Source organism: Clytia hemisphaerica, unplaced genomic scaffold, assembly GCF_902728285.1.
Source record: "Clytia hemisphaerica strain Z4C2 unplaced genomic scaffold, Clytia hemisphaerica genome assembly, whole genome shotgun sequence".
NCBI lineage: Eukaryota > Metazoa > Cnidaria > Hydrozoa > Leptothecata > Clytiidae > Clytia > Clytia hemisphaerica.
The window spans coordinates 3,598,470-3,617,415 of record NW_027103551.1 but is presented as its reverse complement, the minus strand read 5'-3'; the positions used below and the strand labels follow the sequence as shown (position 1 = coordinate 3,617,415).

Genomic DNA, 18,946 nt, shown 5'->3' with positions numbered 1-18,946 from the left:
ATTTTCTATTTTTCTTCAAGGAGACAAAAAAAACAAAACAAAGCTACCAAGCAAATATATTCTTACGTGAAGTACTTCTCAAAGATGTAACGTAAAACTTTTTTATGTGATGCTTTATTTGTTCTCAGAGTTGAAGACTATTGAGAAGGAAAAATTGTCAAGAAATAGTTAGAGTTGGTAAAAAAATAACTAATTCACACCGTAAAGCTAATATCGAGTATAGGTCTGTGTCAATTTTGCTACATATTGTGGTGACAAATAGATACTATGTGACAGGACAGTATCTGGTAGAAAACGAAAGTATACTATTCAAGGAAAAATTGATACAAGTGTGAAATAAACAGTTTTTTTTTTGGATTTTTTGGATAGGGATTTAGAATAGTTTTAAAGATGGCGCAAGATTTACGAGAAGATTTTGGGAGACGTAAACGAGTCAAAAGAACGACCAATTTCATTGGCTTCTCATCAGTGGTAAGTGTTGGCCTCACCATTTTTTATCAAAATATACTTTTTTATCAATTTCGAAATTTGACTAATTTTAGCCTTCACTCCCTCTACTTTTACGGTTTTTACATCTTCTTGAAACAATCCCGTCGTTTTATAGATAGACTTTGTGTGCCATCAATAAATAGGTTGGGAAGATATTTTGCACACTAAAAGCCTCACCGCTGCGCTTGCCAAAGTTTGGAAATGCTTATATATTATTTCGCATTGTTCACTTCAATCTTAATTTCAGAATACTACGGTGAATTGGATGCACTTAACAAAAATATGGTGCGCTACTCAACTATACACGCTCAGCTCAGGGTATCTACCAACACGACAGAAAAATGCTGTAAAGTGGAGAAGCTTAAAGCTAGAATAAAAAAATATATTCATAGAAAAATTGCAGAAAAGCGTATTTTGCTGAGTTGAAGATGCTTTTTTATCAAAAAAGAACGAGATAAAATGTTATCTTATCTTGGGAAATCAGACTATAGCGTTAAGATATGTACATACAAGGATAGATTACCAAACATTATGAAAATAACTTGCTAATGCTTGAAATAACATTATTTCATAAAAATGACGTCATTCTCATGTCGTATGATGCTTATTCATTTTTATATGCTTAGTCAAGAAGCAAAATCATCATTTCAATGCAAAAAAAATTGGCCATAATCTACTAAACTGTTTTAGATTAGGTTACGGCATATCCGAATTATGTTTGTACAGTCAAAGGTCGTGTTCAGACCAAGGTTTAAAGCAATTAGGTTTACATGTTTCTTTTATATTCCTTTTGTATTTAACGGCACGCTTCTCATTAGTTAAACCAAAGTTTAAAAAGGAATCACCCTCTGGTTTAAAAAAAAAGTTTTTACGATTTCATTACAGTTTTCTGAATAGATGAAATCAGAATTCGCAAGTAAAAAGCATGCTCCTTTTGTAAATGAAGAAAAAAGAACGTGAAATTTACGACTTAGAGACGCTCGGAGCATCTCTAGCAGTAATGGCTTCAACGAACACGAATTAGTGTTTTGCAGAGGGATTCCCTGAAATCTTTTTTGTTTCAAAGTATCTCAAGAGAGAAGATGACATGATTTCAAGTTAGGAAAGGAGATTCCTCGAGATCGCCAATAGATGATGACAAAAGAAAAGTGATTATAATTGAATTCCCATATCAACAAAGTACTACTTAAACCTTAAACTTTAAACTTTCAGGTCTGAACACGACCAATCTGACAACTATGCTTCACATTAATTTCAATAGGATTCGTTTCTCGAAAGTCTATTTGCCAATATTTAGTTTTTTTTCAGCTATCTAGTTATTTTCTTCATAGTGGAAATGATAATTCAGTAGGATTTCTTAGTGGGATAAAAACCCTTACCAGGGTTTCTTGCTTTCAATCAAGAAATGATTAATATTTTGAGCAGTACAACGTTTTCTTATAAGAAAAAAACTATATAAGAACACAAGGCTTCGATGGCGAAAATATTAAGAACAAGTTAAGAACATTTTAAGGCTTTGCGGACTCGAAAACACCCGATATCTTAGGAAAATGGGTAAAAATCGTGAAGATAAGAACATGTTAACAACCTTATTTAGGCTTAAAAATGAAAAGTTAAGAACATCCGAAGGCTCCAAAGATTTTGAAAGTTCTTATAAAAAAACGTGTATGAGGCTTATTTCCCTGAATTGACTCACGAAACTGTGAATGTACCACAAGGTCAGAGAAAATTTTGAGAATCAGGTACTCTACCCTAGAAAAAGGTATTCTGTTGTTACATGCACGAATATCAAATTTCCTGAATTATCGGCAAATTGAAAAAAGGTCACTGAGCTTTCCTGGTCTTTTATTAGTTCATCAGACATCTATAAATATGCTTCCTATAGGAAGGTGGGAGAATGAATGAGAAGGACAACCCCTTCTCACAAACACGGTAGGGCTTTTCAGTCAGCGGCGGTAAAATAACGGACTTAAACTCGGTGGGGATTGATATTCACATATGGCTTGGGATTCAAATTCCAGGAAAGAAAGCATAATACTTTGCAGTGAAGATTGTTTTATTTGATTATTTTCAGTGGGGACAAAAATTGGAGGATAATTTTCCACTAGGGACGATATTTTGGCCAATTTTTCCAGTGGGAAGGGGTCCCAGTGGCTGTAAGAAGGGGGTGCAGTAGAATTCTACTTTTCCACGAGTTTTTTTTCTTTAAGTCTTTATTTTCGAGATTTACCATAAGGTCTGTCAAACCACGTTAATGTAATACTGCTTTTTGCTAGAAAATAAAAGTAGCATAAAAACATCACAAAAAGGAAAACAGAAACCGGAGCTTTCAAAATTTAAGATTCTGTTGAATGAAGTGTTTTAAGATGGTATCAATAGGTCTGCATCTTCTCAAAGTTCCTCTTATTAATAACTCGCATCGCTAAACATTGTTCACAAAGTCATATGAATCTAACTCGCTAAAAATATTGGCAATCTGTGAATCTGCGATGATTATTCTTTGAAAAATCAATACAGGCAACAAGGTTTAACCCCGGTTTACCCTATTTCATTGTCTATGTTTCATGATATAACATAAAAAAAACAACGCAATTACAAAACTTCGAAGTAAGTTGCCTCATGCTGCTTACAAAAAAAGTTTCTTCTTAAGGATGTCATAAGAGAAACGTGAGAACAAATTTACATTTTTTGGTAAAAATGACCACTGATATTGCATAACCATGCAACTAGCTGCGGTCACACGCACAGTGAATCAAGTAACGCCACGCAAAGCAAAAGGATGATCGTTTTACTTATGTAACCTCGAGCGCACCATTTTAAGTGTGTTTTTCTGGATAAACAAACAACTGATTTGCATAACACTACAAAAAGTAGTTCAAAAATTCACCATCAACCAAAATGCTGGCCCTCAAAAATTGAACCCTAACCTAAATGGGTAAAAACCTTTCATTCAAGCTTGAGAGGGTGGATTAGGAACAACCTTTTAAATTTTTTAGACCCCATGATTCAAAACTTGTAATCTGGAGTAATAGTAATAGTTTAGAAAACTCGAATCTTTATTTTCTTTTTCTAGGTTGACGCAATCCTATCGGCAGCATTGATCGTTCTCCTTCTACAACAAGAAGAATTACGAGATATACCTATCCTAGTAGCCTGCATACAACTCACAAATCACGAATTTCTTGTTCTCATATCATCTATCATTTTATTACGAACGGGCGACCGTTACTACGACCGCATAGACGCATGCGGGGCCTGGATGATCATTCATTTTCTCGTTGCTATTGGCAACGCATCTTTACTAACATTCGAAATAATGGATGATTATTACGTCATCATAAATGCTTCTATTTTAAAGAAAATCTTCTTAGCTTGGAAGGCCTACTTTCTTTTACTTCAAATTTTTGGTATGATTTATTGTTATTTAGTGGTACATAAACCAATAGCTTATATCAAAGAAAAACCAAAGCGGACACCTCACCCTTTATTCACCGAAACGAACACAACTGAGAGTGTATTACCTCCGGAAAATCGTACTTTACAAACAGATGCTAGTGGGACGGCCCGACCTTCTGTTGTCACTAGACGGCCCGTAAGTGCCGTTTATCCTGAAAGCAATAACGCGAAAGATCGACAGTTCAGAAGTAACGCTTTAGCAGGACAACTCGTAAATCACGGATACAATCGTAATTCGTGTTATGAATCGTATCAATCTCTTACGAGTACAGGACCAAACGATTCGCAATTGAGATATACGCGTAACCCAGCTTTCGAATCTGAATTATCTTTAGACTACGCGAATAATTATTCGCCTTATGATCATATGATGATGAGCAATCGTAACAGGTTATCTTACGTTGAACCGATACGTGAAGCGACGGAACAGAACATTGATTACGGAACGATAGGAAAATGTTGAAAAACGTAAGAAAGTTTTTTGTCAGGTTTTAGTCGTCGAGCACAAAGTAGTTTTTTCGGAAATTTCTTTCGTTGTTTTTGAATGCGTTTGAATGTGATTTCTATGGGGATAAGAAAACATAAAAATTGTTTCCAGCATATCAATATCACGGACTTATTTAAAACCGAAGTAAATTGAAGAACGGGATGTAATATGTTAAAGTCTGGTATACCCCTGTCTCAAGTGCCGAGGGAGGGGACGTCACCCGGGCAAAGACGCAAGAATGTTCCGGTTACACAACAATTTTCTTATATTATCCAAGGCCGTGTCAAGCAGAATCTAATTTCATCAATGTAAATACTTCCATAATTCTAATTCTGTTTTGAATTTTATGAGACTTTGTGTTGACGGACAAGATTGACGCGTCTCGATTAGAGTTCTGTCAAAAGGCATTAAAACCATTGTAAATAGTATAAAATTTTATATCAGTTTTAAAATCATTAGGTTAGAAGGTGTTACAAAAAATATTTTTGAAGAAAAATGAAACTTGAAAATATTAAAATTTGTTATTAAATTCAACGATTCTGTAAAACAATTCTCCGGGCTAATCCACGCCCACGCCTGTTGCAGTGTTTTGTTGACAAAAATGCTACACACCCTCCTGGAGTTTCGTAAGTTACCCTAACATTTTTGACGTTTTTACAACCCCTTTAAGAGCCAGTCTATTTTTCTTAATTATCAGCCTGTGAGGGACTAACTTGCAAATTTATGGTTTTTGTACCCCTTTGACAGACTTTCAATGGTGCAAGAAAGGGACCCTTATGGCTCGCACATACCCGTTTTGCCTAGGTTGCCTAATACCCCCCCACCCCCCCCCCCTGGGACATTAGTGGAGCCTATTGATGATTTCAAATCTACATTCAGAATTTTCGTGTGTTTCTTAGATGAAAAGTAACAGCACGGTAAGGTATGTCATTTTTGCTGTTTTTTGCTCATTTTTATCCTTTTTAGGGCTGCAATTTTTTATCCAACATAAAAATACGGTCCAGTTTCAGTTGATAAAAGAACCTTAATTCCCTTTGTTCCTCTCAATCTCATGCCACATCAGAGTAGTTTTGGACCTATTGGATCGTCTACACTAGATCACTGAAAAAGGAATAATCTAGAATGTCGGATAAATTTGAAGACGACGACGAAAAAACCGCAAATAATTTCCCGCTTTTACAATCCCTCTAACAGACGAGAGCATCACCTACGCCTTTTACCGAAATTTAATCATCTGTAGGCTCTTGATGATCCCAGGATATCAATTTAGTGGTAAAACCAAAGCTAGGCTTCTACTCCACAAATGATAATACTAAATAATAAAACCGACGAGATTTAACCTTTATATGGAGGGGAGCGTACGGGGGTCGCAGACACCGAAATACCGACGCATATTTCTTGGATTACCGTCAACACCGACAGCAAAATTTGCTTCCTTAATTTTGTCACCGCATGGTATGTTTGACACCGAAATACCGTCACTTTTTTCTTCAAGCACCGAAACACCGATAGAAAAAAGGGTTAATACCGTCACACCGTCAAACCCGTACGCCCCCCCCCCTAGATGGGAGCGGTAGTAAAATATGGTAGTTTGGAAGATATGAAAACACTCCCTTCTCACGGACCTGGTAGGATTTTTTCAGCCAGCGGACCAAAACGCAATGGGGATTGGTATTCCAATGTTTTTAAAGGCTGGGGATTTGAATTCCATTGCTTTTGAGCCATAAAATTCAGCGGGGATGGGAAAAATAGTACGGTATTTTGCAGTGAGGGTTTACCTATCCGAATATTTTCAGCGGGGACAAAAGTTAGAGCATAATTTTTCACTGGAGACGATGTTTTGGCCAATTTTTCCAGTGTGAGGGGTGGTTCTCTTTGGGTCTGTGAGAAGGGGGTGTATGAAAATATGAGATTGTTGGTTGTGACTCGTTGCTTATACTATAAACATACGATTTTCTCCAAAAATGTGTTAGCTTTAATTTTTAGTATTCCAAATGAATAAATGAACTAGAATAATATAAAATCAAATTAAACATAAAGATATTTACAAAATTACGATAAATAATGAGAGGGTCAAGGGAAAATTCAGACGAGGAGGGCTTGCGATTAAACAAGCAATCTTCCTTCTATTTCATTCAAATGTCACTAAGAGAGGTTAATAGATTGGAATTTCTAAATGAAATTGCTTTTAAAATTCATAAAGCTAACCCAAAAAGCCTCGATTCTCCCTTGATATGCTAGTTAGCCTGGATATAAAATCAACTTTAAACAAAAGGCTACTCTAAAATCTTATATACATGCTATTTACAATCCGAGAATTTCAAAATAAAAATAATGGTTCTGCTGTCTCCAAATTATCCCAAAAAATAAAGAAAAGGTCTGAAACTTTACTATGCAGTTGACGCTCTCTAATTCGAGGTTCTACTATTCGATAAGCTCCATTATTCGGTAATATTGAAGGCCACCATCAAAAATAAACTCTCATAAGCGACGCTCTACTATTTGTTACGCCCTTATTCGATGAAAATCCAATTCCCATTTACTTGAGAATCAAATGAAAAAGCGTCAACTGTGATCCTGGCTAAAGTTCTTTGTCTCTATCTATTTGTTGGCTCCTCAATTTCAAGTATTATTTTCAACCAATAGAAATTCTTCATTGTGTTTTGAATTAGAACAGAACCATACATGGGTAAACATGGACAAGATCTCAGTCGTTGTATCGTAGCTATCGTCAACGGACGCATCTTATCTACTGACCAATGGCAAAAAACTCTCCGCAACACTAGGCTGCATGCATCCCCAAATTAGTTTTGATATAGGGGATGCGAATCAGGCTCTGATATCGCTTCCGAGAAAATTACCGAATAGCTATGTATTTTGCAGAATTTTGGCGACTTGTATTTTTCAAAAAACTCGATGTGTATTGTTTGAGTTATTTGATGACGTAAATCAAGTAAATAGAAATCAAATAAAGATTCAAATAAAAAGAACATATGGCTAGAAATCTCTCTTTCTCCTCTCTTTCTTTTTGTTTATCGAAATTAATTGAATTAGCAAACAAAACTCTCAAGATAACAAAAGACGACAAACTGTCAATCAAAGTTCTCTATCATTCAACTCTTTTTATGGTTAGCAGATTTTTTGCTAAGTTCGGAACGGTTTTGTGAGCCTGATTCGCATCCCCTATATCAAAACTTATCAGAGGGGATGTGTGCAGCCTACCGCAACACTGCCACAGTAGATTAAGTACGAGATTTTTCCTTCAACATAAAAAAATAATGTTGTTTTTATTTTCCAATGGTATCGTACACGCTAAGATCAAACCCGTCATTGATTTGACCGCTAGCTGATCGGGTTGATTCCGAAGGATACGGTATTTCCGGTCTTTTCTTTGATTGATCAATTTGCGGTAATTGAGTAGCGGTGCGTGTTGCCGTGCCTCGTAGTCCCCGTTCGTTCATATCGTATACGTGATTAGCGCCATTCGATCGCGCTCCGTTGCGACCGTCACCGTATTCCGTACGCATTTTCATCTTATCAATATCGCTACGTAGGTTCAAGCTACGTACACGTCTAAAGAAAACAAGAACATTAATTTCTTTTTTTAATTTTGAAGAAATAGCGGTCAGTATCGAATACCTTATACTTTCTTCGCTAGAATTTGTACGACTTTCGATCCAACTGTTCATTTTCAAATATTAGAAAAACCGAGAATAATAATTAATGAACTTTGAATAAACGCATGGAGGGTGTTTCCTTTTAAATGCCCTTGGAATGAAATACCACTCCTCAAACACTAAGAAATAATAGACACCCAGGGTGTTTATTCGAAGTAATACGGTGCTTCAATTTTGATATTTTAATGAAATTTATATGGTTTTAGAGGACAGGCCAGCCTAAACTAAAATTTACTGGTTTTTATGTAAAAGCTCGTGTAAAGCAATTACTTTTGATATTTATCAATGTATTGATCCAGTGGATTTTATTTCGTGGGATTCAATTAATCTCAAGTCAAAAGATCCAGTGGGATGGTTTTGAAGTAGAAAATTTCCCATTAAAATTAGGATAAAAATAAAGTTAATTTAGGGCGAGTCCTTGGGTATGTTATGACATGTCTTAAAATTACCATACTTTTTAGATCACATTAGCCGACAGATAATGACCAAACAAATGACTGCACATGAATGGTACTATGATGTAGTTTCTAACCTGATGTGTAACCTAATTGATTTTCCGCTGATTTTCGCGAAAAACCGTAAAAACTGATTATGATGTCATAATCGATGACGTCAGAAAAACTAACAAATTGAATTTCTCAAGGATTGTTTCCAATTGTCTTCAAACTTTCTCCAAAGATGTATCTCACTAAAGTCGATCAATTCTGATGACGTCAGCAGAAATTAGTAAAAAAGAGTATTGAGTATTTCCGCTATTCGGGAAAAAAAAATTTGCCAAATTTTCCAGTGGGGGGGGGGAGAGGGTCCCACTGGGTCTGCGACTTAACAATTCATAAAATTAATTTGTTGTCAAACCTGCGATGAATACAAAGGAGGATTGCAAATCCAATGAAGATTAATAATCCAATTGCCACAGCTGTTCCAAAGTACACCCACCAATCAGTATCTAAAAGCAAAGGAATAGAAATATCACTCAGTGGACAAAGGAACAGATAAAAAACTTTTCCTGTGCATTCTGGCTGTTCTAAATTTGTAAAAGATGTCGGACCTAAGTTTAGTTTCCATGTGTTCTGCCCATACTTAAAACGGCATTGATACACGTATTTTCTCAGTAATCTGAAATCTGAAGCACGGATTGCTCTTAAGTGTTGACCAAATTTTAGTCTTGTGTACTTATAAGAAACGTTCTCATAAAAAGTGTATATCTATTTGGAAGATATTGTTTTGTCCTTTCCTTGACTCATCAGTTCGTCTAGGGTAAGTGAGCATAGACTGTTGTTGTCACACGAATAAAAAATGTGTATTCATGATATGCACCATTGCAATGTCTTCCACGGACCCAACAGCTGATTGGTTGTAAGTGACGTATTGACTGATTTTACGTCACTTACAACCAGTCAACCCAGCTGTTGGGTCCGTGATGTAATCTCAGAAGACATTGCAATGGTGCATATCATAAATAGTTGTAACATGTAGTCGGTAGAGAAGAGTCTAATAATATGGAAACGATGTATCTAATATACCTTCGTCAGCAATTCGTTTGGAAAGCACGGTGACTGAAACATGAAAGATTAGATATGATTTTCAATACAATAAGTTAACGCAAGCGAAAATAACAAAATTTTCCGGATTTGAAGTCATGTTGATTTTTGGATAAAGGAAGAATGCTAAGCTCCAATGATGGAGAGTGGCCACATCGAAAATCCAAGTTCTTTAGTGCAAAATTGATTCGCCTTGTGATACTGGATGAATGTATCAGTGGTCAAGGTAAGGTTTTTCGTCAGAGAGGCAAAATGGATTCTAGACAGCAAATTAGCACAATGTTCTTGGATTTTTGGTGAATATTGCAGAAGGTTAATTAGCTTGTTTGGTGAGTAAGTAATTTGATTAAAAATTTGAATAGCAAGAGGTTGGATCAATCATTGGATTTCTGAGCCGTTTTAAGAAAATTATCTCAAATTTAGGGTAACTCTCGGACGGGAATTTTAGATACGATTATCACCTTATATCAAAACATATCAGAAAGGATGCGTGCAGTCTAGAGTGAATAGCCATACTCACCATTTCTGAGTTTAATGTCCAAACTAGCTGAACTTTCACCGAGCGAGTTATTAGCAATGCAACGATAACTGATTGATCTTTTGTGGTGGAAATTACCAATATGTCTGACAATGCTGTGTTCATCACCACGGGAAATGACTTGTTCATTCTCTTCAATAACATAAGTGGCTGGTGGATTGCTGTCAGCTTTGCAAGTCAGATTGACATAGCCGTTGTCATACATTGTGCCTCCAGTAATGTTATGGTTGAAGGTAATGTCTTTTGGCGAATCTGAAATAAAAGGGGATAAAATAATTTTTTGTCATTGTATCCCTAGCCTCATTATATCAACTCAGGCTTTTGTTTTGAAGAGTGCAAAAAGAAATAAAAATTAATTTTCAATAATTGCAGCATAGAAAAACAATTGAGACTGTTTCATTTAGAAACGAGGACAAATTCAAAGAAAATTAGTTGATTAGTGGAGGCCATAATGATATGCAAAAAAAAAACACTTATCAACGTAGGTTCGCAACATTTATACATACATTTATGCATTGTCTTATAAGCATATCTAGCCTCAGATATGGCAAAAATTTAAGCATATACTAAGCATTACCTGAGCCTATGAAATATGTTTTTTCCTGATTTTGGCTGGAATTTTACAGATTTTCGAAATTTTCACAAAATTTTGCTTGGGATATTGCCATCCTTATAAGCATTTTTCAGCCTTGTCAAGCCCTCGACCTAAGCATCTCCGATAGCCTGTTTTCAAATTTTTGTATGCTTATAAAACGTCATGTAGTAGTTCTTTCTTTATCGCGAACTCGAAACAAACCAAAACATCCTCTTGCGATACATAGTATAGAGAAGTAAGTTCAAAATAAGGAGGGGAAATGTACATCCAGCTTAAAATTTTGCGCAAAATTAATAAATGAAAGGGGAGTTGCTTTGATTTGACCAAAGTTAAAATTTCAAAATTTAATGCATTGTCATCATTCTCAAAATCAATAACCTCAATATTATTGTGGCGTTGAGTAGATAGGTACATCCCTGTGTCACAGACCCACTGGAGCCCTAGCCCTGGAAAATTTCGTCTCCGGTGGGAAAATACCCTACATTTTCAGCTCCACTGGAAAATTGACTTTGATTTCCTCCCCAAATCGAAATTCAATGATTAAAAATTGCCTTCCAAAACCATCCAACTGAATTTTTTAATCCTTGGAACAATAGAAGTGCTATCCCAATCGGGATTTCAATAGGAATTTTTATCCCCACTGAGGAAAAAAAGTTTGACCCGGGCTGTTAGATAGGGGTGTATAGGTGTAGCAAGGACGGACGAAATGGAACCGATATCTCCGTCTGATTAAGATTGAGAGATTCCACTTAAAAGAATTTTCTTACATTGCAAATCGAGAATTGATTCTTTAGTTTGCGAAGGTCCGTCATCTCCCAGTTGTCCATGTTTAATCACGACCTTGAGCACGCCATTATCATCTGGTGTCAGTGATTTAGTGATGGTACTATTGACAAAAAACGTACCGCCTTCTTGTGAGATTGTTTGAACGATTGTAAACCCATGGTCTTTAGCATCTTTGTCGTTCCATGTCCAAAAGACAGATGGTAGTGGGTCACCTTGCACCACGATTGAGGTGTTAAATGTTCGAGCAGCTTCAGTATTTTCATTGATACTGTATTCCGTTTCCATGTTGGTCTCTTTGAATGTGGCTACCTCACCTTTTGAAAAAAAAGAAGATTTTATACAATAAGCACTAACATTTATAAAAACTTTTATAAAGTCCATGATGCTAAAATTTTCACAGAATGCATAAGAATATGTCGATTCTGTTTTAAAAATCACTAAAACATTTATTCTAAGCCTCTCTTGGAGCATTTAAGTACATGCTTCACAATCACATGTTGTTAGATTATTATTTAATCCTTGGAAATTTCAAAGAAAAAATCAGCCGAGTCAAAATTTACTTGTTCTTAAAAAACTAAAAGAAAGGTCCTATGTTGATATAAACATTTTGTAAACGAGAGAATTACATATATGTGAAGAAATTCGGGTGGTAGAGATTTGGGTGGCAGAGCAGCATATGCATTTCATCCTTATTAGGACTCGTCAGCACTGCTTACTGCACCCTGGCTAGGCAGATTGATTTGCCAAGTATATCACGCCATAAAACTAAATTGTATAGGACAACTCAAACTCAGGGGTTTTGCTTTGTTTTTTTTATGGACCGACAAATAAAAAAATTACACCGGTGAATTCTTTTTTGCCTAAAAATGGAGTCCACTGAAAAGAAGTAAGAAACGGGGTATCTTTTATTTCAGTTTGGGAAAATTAGTATCAAACGATCACATACCAATATATTTGATTGTGACAACATCTTTAGCCACATTCAACGGTTCGTCTTTTGCGGTGGCAATGATGAAGTTCATAAATCCCGAATCTAAAGCTTTGATTGTGATTTCACCAAAATTTGATGAAGTAGTATACAGTTGATCAGTTATGATGCCTAAATCATTGTCAACGAGAACTATGGTCCTAGCTGTTGTACTATCCACTGTTTCAGCAATTTGCCATTCGGCAGCCCAGAACTTTTGATATGAGGCTGGTTCGAGTTCCCATTTGAGTGTTAAGGGTTGACCGTTTACGCCGTACACTGTTCGATCACGAGGTTCTGTCCATTCAATACTGTGAACTGTTTGAAATTTGAAAAAAAATAATTAGTTTTTGGTTTAATGAATAGCGGGTGTTAATCATAGACTATGATTAATACAGTAATCTGACAAGGGTTTTCTCATTGATTAACCCGAAGGGCTAGACTCAGGATTCCTGGATGGGAAATGAAGCCACTTATTTCCCATCCAGAACGCCCACGCGTGGTTTTCACACAAACGCCGGATTAAAACTAAAATCAATCGTTAGATTTCAAAAGATACAGTCCTCAAAAACAAAGGAACCGCTAGATACAATCCATCGTCATGATTAAGGCGCGTTCTACTCGCTTTTTGGATAGGAAATAAGTGGCTTCACTTGCCTGAGAAAGGTTAGAGATTCTACTCTAACCCTTCGACCTAAAAATTTTTTCTTTATGCAAAAGAGGTCACTGGAGAACATTGCTTCAAAGGTTTTATTTTTACACAAGTGTTCCCGTTGCATATCAGACAAACGTTTCATGTCAGGACAGTGTCTGTCTACTGTTATACTGTGCTGATATAAGCACAAATAAATTCTTTCTTTCTCTTTCTAACCAGTCTTGCTCCACATCCGTGTCAATTCAATATCAAAAAGCTTATAAATTAAAATTGATGAGTAAACAAACGATGGCACTCTTATTTAAAAACAAAATCTTTAATAGGCCCATTCCAGAAAAAAATCTGTACGAGGTGTTAAAGGAGTCTTTCTTTTAAAGCTTGACACCCAAAGGCAGAGTTTTACTTTTTGAAATCTGATGACCCTATTATTATTACCCTATTATTATGATTAAAATTTCAATACGACGTGCAGGGAATGTTTCTGTAAAGTCATTTCAAGGTTCACATTTTAAAGAAAAAAATATCAAGGTTTGGCCTTAGAGGATCCTATCGTCTGCACAAGATCACTAAAAAAAGGGTTGAATTTGAAAACGGTGGTTGGCCCGGAGGCGGAGTAAGGAGTGGCGGAGATGTTTACAGCGTTTGTTCCAAACTCTACCGCTACTTTTTTCCCCCGTAAACCACCCTGACACGCCCTGCGCATATATATTTCCCGCGTTTACTGACCTTCTAACGGATGATAGCATCGTCTAGGTTTGACCTTACTAAAATTTACATTTTTCATGAATCAGAGCATTTTCACACCTTGATAACTCATTCAAAGATTTATAGAAAAAATTTCATACTAGTAGTCACTTGAAATTCAAGATTCTCAGATTATCAGAAAAGGCACTCGCAAAATGCTTATTCTTAGTCACATAATCAGCTTTTGACGCTTGTACTTGAAAAGAAAATTTCTATCTGTATGACCTCAAAGAAGTCATGAATGAGTACTGATCAATTCCCACGTGCTATAATGCAGGTTTTCGTGACCCCTGCAATTTTTTATCAAATCCTTCTATTAACACATACAGATGACTCTTGCTATAATTTCTATAATTCGAATGATACCTTAAGGGAAGAAATTTTCGCGAGAAGAAATTTTCGCGGAATTTAATTTCGCGAATCACAGTTTCAAAATGGCAAATTTCGCGGAATTTAATTTCGCGAATGAGCCGATTTCAAAAGTTTCACGGAATTTAATTTCGCGATTAAGAAGAAGTTATCAACTTAAATTAACTTTTAACCATCACGGAGTTATCTATATTTGTTTATATTTGATAAGAAATACACGTTATAATGCTTAAAAACCACTTGTGTCCATATTTTTTGGTAATACCTGGTCAAAAACAACAAAATAAAAGAAGAAGAAAAAAAATCGAATTTCGCGGAATTTAATTTCGCGATTTAACAATTTTGGTGTGTTTCGCGAAATTAAATTTCGCGAATTACACCCAAATTCGCGAAATTAAATTCCGCGAAAATTTCTTCCGCGAAAATTTCTTCTCGCGAAAATTTCTTCCCTTAAGGTATATCATTCCTCTTCAAGGAACTTTCTATAATTCGAGTCCCTCTATAATTCGAGCAAATTAGATCACCTCTTCGAGTTCGAATAAGAGAGAGTCAACTGTATTCAAGAGACTTTTATTATCAAAACTGTATTTCTAAGACTCCTTCTACTCGCGTACTTTCGATCTGCGTATCAAAAGCCATACATTCGAAATTGTAAGAGTTTTTCTACAAGGGGCTTAAATGAGTAGCTTTGCAGCCACAATCAGGGGAGTCCCAAAGGCCGCTTTCTTCGATATCTGCCCAAAGGTAGGCAATGGCACGGCTTCTTTCCCTGGTTTTTATTATTTTTCTATTTAGCTTCAAGTAGAAAGAGAGATCAAGTACCGATTTGCGAGGTCTTATTGGTAAAGCCCGGTCAATATTTCAACTGAATGATGACTACAATCATGGTCAAAATTAGCGTTAAAACTCAGAGTTAAAACTCTACCTTTCCAACCTAACTTAGAGCACTTCCAAATCGTTTGTGGTTTTGAAAATACCAATATATTTCTTCTTTCTTCTACAATATTACGACCATGATTGTACGACCTATAAAGACTACGGGGTTGACTACGAAATATTTTTTGTGGAAAAATGTAAAAATGAAAATAATCATCACTCACCATAGTTTACACCAAGAAGGATGAAAAATATTACACATTTCATTTGAACCATTGCATCAAATCGACCAGAATGACAAATAAGTTAAAATACAAGGAAAAATGGTACCTCCACGCAAGTGGGTAAAAAATATTGTTAAGTTAAACCAAATCTTTCACTTCGCAGTATGATAATAGCAAAAATATTAAAAATAAAATTTTCCCGATATTACAATATTATTTTTTTACCGACAATTTATTTATGAAAACTTTAATTCATTTAGGATGAATATGAGAGCATTATAAATTCTGGTATTGAGAATAAAAACTGTTTTATTTTATAAGAATATTTATTTCGAGGGTTGAAAGTATTCTAAATTGCTTAGTAACAAAGGAAGGGAAATTGACTAAAATCGAGATTCTTGACTAAGTGAGTTAAAAAATGGTCAATGTTTTCGCTTTTAAAAAAGTGAAATAATCTCGGCTAAAAAAAACCTATAGTATCAGTAAGAAGTCTGAATTCTATGGAAGTTTGTTCTTACAAAAAAAACCTTGAGATATGCCATGAATGACTTCATGATATTGGTTGGAGTGTTCTGCTTTCTTCAGAATATTTAGTTGACAAGTTCGTGAAATATTTAACGGGTTTTCTCAGTCCTATTCATTCGATTGATCAAGATATATAAATGGAATAATGAGTTATACCGAGAATGAGAATTTTGTTTCTATCTCGTTGCCCCTGGAAACGTGAAGAATGGAGTGAAAAATTGCTGACTGTCGTAAAAAATGTTGAGTTTAGTCGAATTTGGGAGGGGAATAAAGTTTTAGTCATCAAATGCTATTGATGATGTCATCGTCGTCCTATATTGCGCGGAGTTAGGCAAAACTTCTTTCAGTCAGGGAATTCCCTCAATTGCGGTATACTGCAATTGCGGTAGTTTTCATTCGTGGTTAGCCTACCGTGCTATAGTGCTGATCGACAAAGATAAACAAAAATCGACTATAAATAATCGTACGAGAAGAAAGCTTGTCTTTATTAAAAGAATCTGATCTACGGAAAAAAAATCCCGTCTACGCGTTGAAGAAGATAATGATCAATTATGTACAAAAATTGCCTGTTTTCTCCTTGAATCTTGAATTCTGTTTCTTGTATATACTACAATTGCGGTATATGAAAAGTGTAAAGGTTATGTTTATACCACAATTGCAGTCAAAAACTACTACCGTCATTGAGGGATTTCCTCGACTGTTTTTTGTTTTGAGAAACAAGACTTATACATATTTATTGCCTAATCGTTTTCCTTTCACTAGTGAAACTTGGAATTTCAACTACAGCTTGTGATATCGGATAGCTCGAAGATTGTTGACATGGGTTTTCGGTACGTCCTGAAAGTTTCTGTTGTGTTACATACTTTTTTAGTACATAACGAGAATTCATTTACCGTCAACGAACGAAAATTTATTTTCAAGGCCCTAATATAATATAAATTTAATTCGTACCATTATTTTTCTCATTATCTTGGAGTAAGCAATTGTTTTAAGTTCAAGATATTTCTAACGGTACAATTACTTTTTGAGGTAATGAAAGTTACAAATATTACAGGGTCATTAAAATTATTGAGTATACTATTTTTTCGCTTTTATCTTTGTTAGACAATTAGTAAACTTTCTTCAAAAAATACAAATAAATATTTTAAAAATGTGGTATATAGGGCTAAGTATAAAATGCTAACTACTATTTACAAGAAAAATTCAAATTTTTAAAATGTGAAATTCGTAAAATGTCAAAACACAAGTAAAAACTAGGTAAGGCATATAACCTTATCATTGAGTAATGAAAAAAATTGTAAAATATCTATCTACACATTATATTTGAAGTTCAATTGCGTCATCTCTCAACTCTTATATCTTCAACTTCCATTAGGGATCAATTAACCCAGGAGGAGCCTGGATCACCATCACCATGAAATATTGATGTAAAATGTTGCGTTGATTTCCTCTTAGGTACTGGTTTTAGGTTATTCCTCCCTGTAGTAAAGTCGACTCTTTTTGTAGCGTTTAGAGTTGGCAAGTTTGTTCTTTTGAGCAACCATATAGCTACGGGAAGATCTATGGTGTGGTTACAGTTGAAGCAAAGAAATCATTCATTTCGTTCCAAGGATTAGCTTATCTTCAAACCAATAATACTTGAAGGGGGGATTCAGCCAGACTTCATCAAATTGACTTTAATCTTGGATTGTAATTGAGTCATATTTATTAGAGATTTTAATTTTCCTTGAACGTGTTGCTCGAATTTCTCTTTGAATAATTCCTTGACTAAAAACAAAATAAAAACGAATGGTTATTCTACTGAGCAAATCGGGTACTTTATATACTTTACTGCCTTTTGTGACTGATTACATACAGTTCACAGTCTTCACGGGGATCCCATCTCGAAAATCTAGGTTACATTCGCAAAAATCGAAATATTCTCTGGTCGCGAAATCCTCAAGCATAAAAATACAAGTCAATAAGTAATAAGTAACCTTTTAACTAAGTTACTGTTACTGATCAGTCAGAGGTTTGTATTTTCAAAATGATGTTAAAAATTTTCAGGTCCCGATTGCTGTTGAATCAATATAATTTCACTGAAAAGAATCTGAAATAGGTATTAAGAATAAAACTTACGTTCTTTCTCAGTCAATCCTTGATTGCAATTGAGTTCTTTTAACCGTTTACAATCTACATTGACCGGTCGTCCATTAACCACAACCATAGTTGACAAACAGATCACCACCAGAACAAGTAGAAGGGAATTTGAGTTTGCCATAACGCTTTTTAACAGGTGTATTCTTGGTTTTATACTATTTGAGATGAGGCTGTATTAAGGTTTGCATACAAGTTTAAGAACGAGACTCAAGTCTGTCAAGTCCGGCTCTATTTATTGTACCTCATTTCGAGAGGTCCTCAAAAGGATTAACACTTTCAAAAGAAAATAAAAGGATCAAAAGGAATGCGCTCTCCAGTAGAGTGGTTTACATTTGGACTTTTTTTAAAATACAAATAAGTTTTAATGCCAACAAAACTTAAAGTCTCGAATTTTTATGGTGCTTTCAAGTATTATACTAAGCACACGATCATATTACAATTGCGCAAGGTTTTTTTGCCATTTTGAACTTTTTATATTCTCTCTAAAAATAATCCCCATCATTGGGATAAACAACCTGGAATTTCTTAAAAACATGTATGCTAAATTTGGATTAAAATTAATTGCAGTTCCGAAAACCTTATACCAAGAATATGTATTGTTATAGTTTTGGTTTGAGGAAAATGGCAAATCCCCTTTCACTATTTGGGATATTACGTCATGTTTTTTTAAACACACGTGACTACTACCTGATGAGCCACTTTCAGAAAAATTTGCAAACAAAATAAAGTGCTAGATTTAATCCGTCATTCCTGATGTTTCTTGCTTGGAAAAGTTTAAAATTTCACTTTATGATTCCACTCAATGAATTCGACTGAATGTTTGAAGTTGGACAAAGGTATGCATCGCGCGCCATAATCGTTATACACTTTTTTATAAG

The 18,946-nt window shown here is 35.2% G+C and overlaps 2 protein-coding genes across 2 annotated transcripts; one reads left to right on the top strand and one right to left on the bottom strand.

Moving 5' to 3' along the window:
- On the top strand, positions 1–4,949 carry LOC136800323 (uncharacterized). The gene is made up of 2 exons (XM_067056957.1): positions 1–471; positions 3,563–4,949. The coding sequence occupies exons 1-2, from the start codon at positions 391–393 to the stop codon at positions 4,406–4,408; spliced, it is 927 nt and encodes a 308-aa protein (XP_066913058.1). The 5' UTR covers positions 1–390; the 3' UTR covers positions 4,409–4,949.
- Positions 4,950–7,393: 2,444 nt separating this feature from the next.
- Positions 7,394–15,597, bottom strand: LOC136800319 (uncharacterized). Its single transcript, XM_067056952.1, has 7 exons — positions 15,405–15,597; positions 12,516–12,854; positions 11,551–11,883; positions 10,171–10,440; positions 9,633–9,665; positions 8,965–9,055; positions 7,394–8,005 (listed from the first exon to the last, which is right to left on the bottom strand). Exons 1-7 carry the CDS (start codon positions 15,454–15,456, stop codon positions 7,720–7,722), a joined length of 1,404 nt encoding a protein of 467 aa, XP_066913053.1. The 5' UTR covers positions 15,457–15,597; the 3' UTR covers positions 7,394–7,719.
- Between the last annotated feature and the right edge of the window lie 3,349 nt (positions 15,598–18,946).